The sequence below is a fragment of the Perca flavescens genome, chromosome 13 (assembly GCF_004354835.1).
Source record: "Perca flavescens isolate YP-PL-M2 chromosome 13, PFLA_1.0, whole genome shotgun sequence".
Lineage (NCBI taxonomy): Eukaryota > Metazoa > Chordata > Actinopteri > Perciformes > Percidae > Perca > Perca flavescens.
Window position 1 is genome coordinate 35,823,738 of NC_041343.1, and position 10,285 is coordinate 35,834,022.

The 10,285-nt window shown below is 44.0% G+C and overlaps 1 protein-coding gene across 1 annotated transcript; it reads right to left on the reverse strand.

Moving 5' to 3' along the window:
* Positions 1-1,509: 1,509 nt before the first annotated feature.
* Positions 1,510-9,884, reverse strand: prob1 (proline-rich basic protein 1). Its single transcript, XM_028594634.1, has 5 exons — positions 9,572-9,884; positions 4,404-4,785; positions 4,027-4,273; positions 2,290-2,818; positions 1,510-2,200 (listed from the first exon to the last, which is right to left on the reverse strand). Exons 2-5 carry the CDS (start codon positions 4,761-4,763, stop codon positions 1,510-1,512), a joined length of 1,827 nt encoding a protein of 608 aa, XP_028450435.1. The 5' UTR covers positions 4,764-4,785; positions 9,572-9,884.
* Positions 9,885-10,285: the final 401 nt, after the last annotated feature.

A 10,285-nucleotide genomic window follows, 5' to 3' on the forward strand; every position in this document is an offset into this window, starting at 1 on the left:
AAAGGGTAAACTAATCCTAGAACAAACAAAAGAGACAAACAACTGAACTACCTGTAACCTCCAGCCCAAACTAACACGATAAACTAAAATAACAAAACTCCAGCACCTAAATGTGCTGGAAACCCCCCCACTCTACCTGAGCACTGATTACACTCAGGTGTGCAACAGGCAGAGGGAGAAACAGAGCGAGAGGAAGAAAACAAGACACACTCAAGAGGCACATGTAACAAGCTACATGTGTGTTAGCTTCATTAGCTTCATGTGTGTTAGCTACATGTGTGTTAGGGAGCTTGCACACTGCTCCAACAAATGCCAACAAACACCAACAAACTCCAACAGTTGGGTCAGTGTGGGCTGTCTGTTTGTTGGCATTTGTTGGATGGAGTTGGTAGAGTTTGACATGTCCAGTCTGGTCTGGTGGAGTTGGTAGAGTTGGACATGTCCAATCTGGTCTGGTGGAGTTGGTAGAGTTGGACATGTCCAGTCTGGTCTGGTGGAGTTGGTAGAGTTGGACATGTCCAGTCTGGTCTGGTGGAGTTGGTAGAGTTGGACATGTCCAATCTGGTCTGGTGGAGTTGGTAGAGTTTGACATGTCCAATCTGGTCTGGTGGAGTTGGTAGAGTTTGACATGTCCAGTCTGGTCTGGTGGAGTTGGTAGAGTTTGACATGTCCAGTCTGGTCTGGTGGAGTTGTAGAATGTCGGACCAATGGAGTCCATTTTCCAACAATTGACAACATTCTAACAGCTCGAAATGCTGTCTCTAAAATGGGTGTTTTTTTTGGCAATTAGTGGAGTGACCATAGTGAGTAATTCCTCAAAAGCTTGAGGAGCAAAACTGGCAAAATTCGCCAAAGCTGGAGTATCTTCTGAGCGAAGTTCTTGACACAAGTTAGGATAGACACCCTGTTTTGCATGTCACAACATCCAAGGTGTACACCACAGTCTCCTCCTGGTTCATCTTGATTGCTGTCTCTCCTGTACACACCTAGCATCTTTACAGGCCAGGTAGACCAGCACTACTTTGGCCACACTCAACAAGGTCTCCATTTCATCCATGTTTTAGTAAACCAAAACTCAAATAAGAAAAGGTAGGACTAGGTGACAAAAGTCAGTCTTGTCTGTTCCTGTCTGGGCAGTGTGGACGGCAGTTGGTTTATGAACATTATAAAGACGACCAACTGACAACAACAGCTGACAACTTTAGAATGTTGGAGTTTGTTGGAGTTTGTTGGAGCGGTGTGCAAACTCCTTTAGCTTCATGTGTGTTAGCTTCATGTATGTTAGCTACATTTTAGCACAGAAAGTGTAATTATACGTTTTGATTTATTAATTATGGAAACCTCTCACTAAAACTCACAGAATGTCTGATGAATATAAAACACTAAATAACTGCAAACTAAAACTCAATTTAATGAAAATAGAACACAAAAATAATTACAAGATAAAACTTAATTTGTAATACATGTCAACACACAGACTGCGATGTCATCACACAGACTGTGATGTCATCAGGGTGCTGACGGTGTGTGTAGGGTGAAGGCGAGGCAGGGGGGGGCATACAGCGAGGACACGGCGACCATTGGCTGGAACTGCACCACCGACAGGACGGCGGGGGCGGGGCTTATCACATTGGGGGCGGGGCCTATCATAGTGGGGGCGGAGTTAGCACAGCGCACGGCGAACACGCCAGGCTTGGTGTCTGCAGGTAGAAACACCTGGAAGAACTGCCCGGTCTCGGGGTCCAGCAGCACCTTTCTCTGAGGAGGGGGAGCTGAGTCCACGTAGAAGCACCGCCCACTCTGAGGGTCCAGCATCATGTGACAGGGGGCGGGGCCACATGGGGCGGGGCCACGGAGGAGCGCCCCAGAACTTGTGACATCACTTCCCCCCTGTGCTGGCAGGAAACACAGGAACGCCTGCTGCTGGAGTTGCCGAATCTGCTCGTGTATCGCAGGTTTCGGCGTGTTGCCGTGGTGATCGTGTGTGGCAGCAGTCGGTGTGTTGCCGTGGTGACCATGTGTGGCAGGTGTCGGCGTGTTGCCGTGGCGATCCCAGTCTCCAGCGGTCCTGATGAAGGGACCCGGCCGGGCGGAGCGGTTCTCCTCAGAGGTCTTCAGCCGCTGGGGGGCGGGAACAGGTGGGGGGGGCTGCAGGTATCTCTGGGGGGTGGGAACAGGTGGGGGGGGGCTGCAGGTAGCTCTGGGGGGTGGGAACAGGTGGGGGGGCTGCAGGTAGCTCTGGGGGGTGGGAACAGGTGGGGGGCTGCAGGTAGCTCTGGGGGTGGGAACAGGTGGGGGGCTGCAGGTAGCTCTGGGGGTGGGAACAGGTAGGGGGGGCTGCAGGTAGCTCTGGGGGTGTGCACGTAGCTGTATCTGGGGGCCTCTGATTGGCTGACATCATCCACTTTACCTCCACTGATTTTCAACTCGCTGCCTCGTCTCTGCTGCGTGATTGGACGACTGAATTTGCCGCTTTGTTTCCTGTCCTGTGATTGGCTGAGAGACGCAGCGACCTTGGCAACGTGGCCTCTGGAGGCGGTGACTAATGCTGGATCAGAGTGACCTTTGACCCCCACAGCCTGATGGTAGGAGGGGGGGGGGCTGTGGGTGTTTTTAACTAAACTCCTCACATCTCTCCCCCCTCCCCCCTCCCTTACCGTCTGGGGAGGGAGACAGGAAGTGGAGTTGTTCTGCTCCACCTGCATCTTCTTAGACAGAATGCTCTTAATGATGCAGGACGCCATCTTGGTTTTAGTTTCGTCTAGAGAGAAGGACTTCTGTAGCCGCTGCCTTGGAGCCGAGTCTCCTCCATTACACCCTGAAAACAGGAAACAGACACGTTTATATACATTATATTACATATATATGTATATAATTTATATCAGACAGGAAAGGGCTCTACGTTCAGTTAGAAGGGATACAGCTACGGTGACGAGAAGATTAAAACACTTTTCCTGGGTGAAAGTATTAATAATATATTATTATATTATAGTAGATGCTACATTCACAATAAAAGCTTTTTGGCACAGGCAAACCGGGGAGCTGGGGGCGGCATTATTTCATGACTCATAGGGGGCGGCACGAGCACTTAAAAAACAAAAATCCCCTGCGCCATGAAGCGGCTTTCTGTTATCTATTGTTTCACTGTGTGGGGAATTGGCAAATCGGCGCCCTGCCTGCTTTCCAGTTCACCTCTGGGAACGGGGAACCACAAGCCTTCTTGAGCTCATCACTTTTATGCATGATAAGGATCCATCAGGTGCTCGAAGGGGGTCTTGCCGTGGGGGTCTGGCCCTGGTGGTCTGGCCCTTGGGGTCTGGCCCTGGGGTCTGGCCCTGGGTGTCTGGCCCTGGGTGTCTCGCCCTTGGGGTCTCGCCTTGGGGGTCTGGCCCTGGGGGTCTCGCCCTGGGGTCTGGCCCTGGGGGTCTTGTCCTGGGGGTCTGGCCCTGGGTGTCTGGCCCTGGGTGTCTGGCCATGGGGGTCTCGCTCTGGGGTCTGGCCCTGGGGGTCTCGTCCTGGGGGTCTGGCCCTGGGTGTCTGGCCCTGGGTGTCTGGCCCTTGGGGTCTCGCCCTGGTGGTCTGGCCCTGGGGTCTGGCCCTGGGGGTCTCGCCCTGTGGGTCTCGTCCTGGGGGTCTGGCCCTGGGTGTCTCGCCCTTGGGGTCTCGCCTTGGGGGTCTGGCCCTGGGGGTCTCGCCCCGGGTGTAATTCAATGTAGAGCTGCGACTGAGTGGAAGGCTTTGATTGTAAAGTAGATATATACTAGTTATTGTTGTTACCCTGTGAGTAGATATATACTAGTTATTGTTGTTACCCTGTGAAGTAGATATATACTAGTTATTGTTGTTACCCTGTGAGTAGATATATACTAGTTATTGTTGTTACCCTGTGAAGTAGATATATACTAGTTATTGTTGTTACCCTGTGAGTAGATATATACTAGTTATTGTTGTTACCCTGTGAAGTAGATATATACTAGTTATTGTTGTTACCCTGTGAAGTAGATATATACTAAGTATTGTTATTACCTTGGGGGGCCACGGCCACCAGGCTTCTGTACACGCTGCAGCCGTCCACATCACTGCTGCTCGGGGGGAGGGCGGCCGGCATACTATGTTGCCGTAGAAACAGATCAGGGCGGGGACGGAGTAGCTCATTGGCCGACAGTTCCTCGTCAGCTCCTCCTCCTTCAGCGGCGTTCACCACGTCTTTCTTCTTCAGCTGAATCAGGCGCTTCGGGACCATCTTTAGCCCCACCCCCTCCGGGCCATTCACCTGGACCACAGGTAAAAGGTCAAAGGTCAAAGGTCAAAGGTCAAAGGTCAAGGGTCAAAGGTCAAAGGTCAGCAGACAACCAGAGGACTAAACCAGTTGGTTGGTCAGTCAGTTAGATGATGAAACTCACCTGTGTTTCCACGGTAACATCGACACACTCGAAGCCACTCTCTGGATCTGACTCATCGTCTGATTGGAGGATGATGGAGGGAGAGAAGTGGAGGGAGAGATCCTCCTCCGACCACTCGCTGACGCTCCCCTCCCCCTCCCCATCCTCCCCCGCAGAGCGACAGGTGGACAGGTAAGCCTGCTCAGACCAACCTGCGTGGCTCCTCTCAGCAGGAACTAGGGAACGGGGTGGAGGGATCTGAGTCTTTGAGTCGGGATGAGGCAGCAGGTCGACTTCAGGACAGCGGTGAGAGCTGAGGAAGAGCATCCCTCCTCTTCCTCCTCTTCCTTCTCCTCCTCCTCCGTCCAGTCCACTGCTCATACTTTAAACTTTCCTTTTGTCTCTGAAACACAAAGTTTAAACATGTTCACTGCAGCTAACGCCATTCATTCCTAAAAATAAAGTTTTACTCAGTGATGTTTCTCTCAAACATAAAATCTTAAAGTTGAACTAACAATTGTATAAATACATCAGGATGAGGTGATACAGTTTTTTCCAATTGCTAAAACACAATTTAGCAAACTAGGTTTTATCAAAATACTTATTAACACAATTCACAAAACCACACACCCAAACTGCAAAATACGTCATATATCTTATAAAATACCTCATATTTCCTACAACATACCTCATATATCCTTTAACATACCTCATATATCCTGTAACATACCTCATATATCCTGCAAAATACCTCATATATCCTGCAACATACCTCATATATCCTGTAACATACCTCATATATCCTGCAAAATACCTCATATATCCTACAACATACCTCATATTTCCTACAACATACCTTATATATCCTGCAACATACCTCATATATCCTGTAACATACCTCATATATCCTGCAAAATACCTCATATATCCTGCAACATACCTCATATATCCTGTAACATACCTCATATATCCTGCAAAATACCTCATATATCCTACAACATACCTCATATTTCCTACAACATACCTTATATATCCTGCAACATACCTCATATATCCTGTAACATACCTCATATATCCTGCAACATACCTCATATATCCTGTAACATACCTCATATATCCTGCAAAATACCTGATATATCATGCAACATACCTCATTTATCCTACCTCATATATCCTGCAACATACCTCATATATCCTGCAACATACCTCATATATCCTATAACATACCTCATATATCCTGTAACATACCTCATATATCCTGCAACATACCTCATATATCCTGCAAAATACGTCATATATCCTGCAACATACCTCATATATCCTGTAACATACCTCATATATCCTGTAACATACCTCATATATCCTGCAACATACCTCATATATCCTGCAAAATACCTGATATATCATGCAACATACCTCATTTATCCTACCTCATATATCCTGCAACATACCTCATATATCCTGTAACATACCTCATATATCCTGCAACATACCTCATATATCCTGTAACATACCTCATATATCCTGTAACATACCTCATATATCCTGCAACATACCTCATATATCCTGCAAAATACGTCATATATCCTGCAACATACCTCATATATCCTACTTCATATATCCTGCAACATACTTCATATATCCTGTAACATACCTCATATATCCTACCTCATATATCCTGCAACATACTTCATATATCCTGTAACATACCTCATATATCCTACCTCATATATCCTGCAACATACCTCATATATCCTATCTCATATATCCTGCAACATACCTCATATATCCTGTAACATACCTCATATATCCTGTAACATACCTCATATATCCTGCAAAATACCTCATATATCCTACAACATACCTCATATTTCCTACAACATACCTTATATATCCTGCAACATACCTCATATATCCTGTAACATACCTCATATATCCTGTAACATACCTCATATATCCTGCAACATACCTCATATATCCTGTAACATACCTCATATATCCTGTAACATACCTCATATATCCTGCAACATACCTCATATATCCTGCAAAATACGTCATATATCCTGCAACATACCTCATATATCCTGTAACATACCTCATATATCCTGCAACATACCTCATATATCCTGTAACATACCTCATATATCCTGCAACATACCTCATATATCCTGTAACATACCTCATATATCCTGCAACATACCTCATATATCCTGCAAAATACGTCATATATCCTGCAACATACCTCATATATCCTACCTCATATATCCTGCAACATACCTCATATATCCTACCTCATATATCCTGCAACATACTTCATATATCCTGTAACATACCTCATATATCCTACCTCATATATCCTGCAACATACCTCATATATCCTACCTCATATATCCTGTAACATACCTCATATATCCTGTAACATACCTCATATATCCTGCAAAATACGTCATATATCCTGTAACATACCTCATATATCCTACCTCATATATCCTGTAACATACTTCATATATCCTGTAACATACCTCATATATCCTACCTCATATATCCTGCAACATACCTCATATATCCTACCTCATATATCCTGTAACATACCTCATATATCCTGTAACATACCTCATATATCCTGCAAAATACGTCATATATCCTGTAACATACCTCATATATCCTACCTCATATATCCTGTAACATACTTCATATATCCTGTAACATACCTCATATATCCTACCTCATATATCCTGTAAGATACCTCATATATCCTGCAACATACCTCATATATCCTACCTCATATATCCTGCAACATACCTCATATATCCTACCTCATATATCCTGCAACATACTTCATATATCCTGCAACATACCTCATATGTCCTGCAACATACCTCATATATCCTGCAAAATACCTCATATATCCTGCAACATACCTCATATATCCTGTAACATACCTCATATATCCTGCAACATACCTCATATATCCTGTAACATACCTCATATATCCTGTAACATACCTCATATATCCTGCAACATACCTCATATATCCTGCAAAATACCTCATATATCCTGCAACATACCTCATATATCCTACCTCATATATCCTGCAACATACTTCATATATCCTGTAACATACCTCATATATCCTACCTCATATATCCTGCAACATACCTCATATATCCTACCTCATATATCCTGTAACATACCTCATATATCCTGTAACATACCTCATATATCCTGCAAAATACGTCATATATCCTGTAACATACCTCATATATCCTACCTCATATATCCTGTAACATACTTCATATATCCTGTAACATACCTCATATATCCTACCTCATATATCCTGTAACATACCTCATATATCCTACCTCATATATCCTGTAACATACTTCATATATCCTGTAACATACCTCATATATCCTACCTCATATATCCTGTAACATACCTCATATATCCTGCAACATACCTCATATATCCTACCTCATATATCCTGCAACATACTTCATATATCCTGCAACATACCTCATATATCCTGCAACATACCTCATATATCCTGCAAAATACCTCATATACCCTGTAACATACCTCATATATCCTGCAACATACCTCATATATCCTACCTCATATATCCTGCAACATACCTCATATATCCTACCTCATATATCCTGTAACATACCTCATATATCCTGCAACATACCTCATATATCTTGCAAAATACATCATATATCCTGCAACATACCTCATATATCCTACCTCATATATCCTGCAACATACTTCATATATCCTGTAACATACCTCATATATCCTAAATCATATATCCTGCAACATACCTCATATATCCTACCTCATATATCCTGCAACATACTTCATATATCCTGCAACATACCTCATATATCCTGCAAAATACCTCATATACCCTGCAAAATACCTCATATATCCTGTAACATACCTCATATATCCTGCAACATACCTCATATATCCTGCAACATACCTCATATATCCTACTTCATATATCCTGCAACATACCTCATATATCCTGCAACATACCTCATATATCCTACCTCATATATCCTGCAAAATACCTCATATATCCTGCAAAATACCTCATATACCCTGCAAAATACCTCATATACCCTGCAACATACGTCATATATCCTGCAAAGATACCTCATATATCCTGCAACATACCTCATATATCCTGCAACATACCTCATATACCCTGCAACATACCTCATATACCCTGCAACATACCTCATATATCCTGTAACATACCTCATATATCCTGTAACATACCTCATATAACCTGCAACATACCTCATATATCCTGCAACATACCTCATTTATCCTGCAAAATACCTCATATATCCTGCAAAATACCTCATATATCCTGCAACATACCTCATATACCCTGCAAAATACCTAACATACCCTGCAACATACCTCATATACTCTGCAAAATACCTGATATATCCTGCAACATACCTCATATATCCTTGCTTACTTCCTGATTGAATTGGTAACAGTAACCATTGAGGTGTTTGGCCAGGTGGCACATATATTGGCCAATCAGCTCATGTAGTGTCATTTTGAATGTTTTGAAATGGCAAACGTGACTTTATGTCAGATTGTTGTGTCTTATTTAAATAGTGCCATTTTGAATTGCAAAATGTGTGTAAAGCAGAAAATGGAGATCAGACTGTTTATAAAAGCCTTTATATCTGCAGCACAGTCTTCAGATGTTATTATAAACAGAAGGACGTGTTGTTAATGGAGTTTCATTATAGCTCAGACATTTTACAAATAAATGAGTATATGCACAGGTAGAGCCTACAGGGACAGGTGCTCTTATTCTATGATGAAATACTGAATTATGTGAAAAATCATTTGAACTTGAAAGATAAAATCATTCCTGTGTGTGTTGTTGGTATTGTTCCGTGTGTTTGAGTGAGAGATGTTGAAGTCTTTGATCTGCAGTCTGTTTGGGAATGTAGACTGTCTGAACAGTTGTTAGAAATCCCAAAACCTGTAATATGATGTAGCTGTGAATGAACCAATCAGGGTGAAGCGTGAATAAAACAGCTGATCAGCCACAAACCTCACTTCCCTCCATTGAACTGAAACGTTTAACTGTCTTTTCACCGTAAAAACTTTAAGATTCTAGATAAAATATGAACCAATAATTTTCTGACACGAACCAGGTCTTTTGGATCTGGTCCGACAGGATTCAGGTTCAGACTTCTTTAAAGGTCCTCCAGAGTCCAGTCTCTGGTCCTAGTCCAGGCTCTGGTCCAGTCTCTGGTCCTGGTTTAGTCTCTGTGGTTGTTGGTCAGTTAGTTTCCGTTGACAGTAAAGTTTACCCAGAATTCTCTAACCCTCTTCTGATCCGTCAGAGCCGTTTCAGAGGAACTTCAGTAGTCTGATCCCGTTTGAGTTCAAACTCAGAATGTCGGGGCGATCGACACCGACTGCCCTGCAGGACAGAGAGAGAGAGAGAGAGAGAGAGAGAGAGAGAGAAAGTGTTGGTGACAGACTGCAGCTTCAGAGAGAGAGAGTGAGGGAGAGAGAGACAGAGAGAGGGAGGGAGGGAGGGGGAGAGAGAGAGAGAGACAGAGGGAGGGAGGGAGAGATAGAGAGAGAGACAGAGAGAGACAGTGTTGGTAACAGACGGCAGCTTCAGAGAGAGGGAAAGTGAGAGAGAGAGATAAACAGAGAGTTGGTATCAGCTGCAGGTTTCTATTTTAGGAGGTGATTGACAGACAAGGCTGCAGCTCTCTCTCTGTTTATCTGTATGTGTGTGTGTGTGTGTGTGTGTGTCTCTGTGTGTGTGTGTGTCTCTGTGTGTGTGTCTCTGTGTGTGTGTGTGTGTGTGTGTGTGTGTGTGTCTCTGTGTGTCTCTGTGTGTGTGTGTC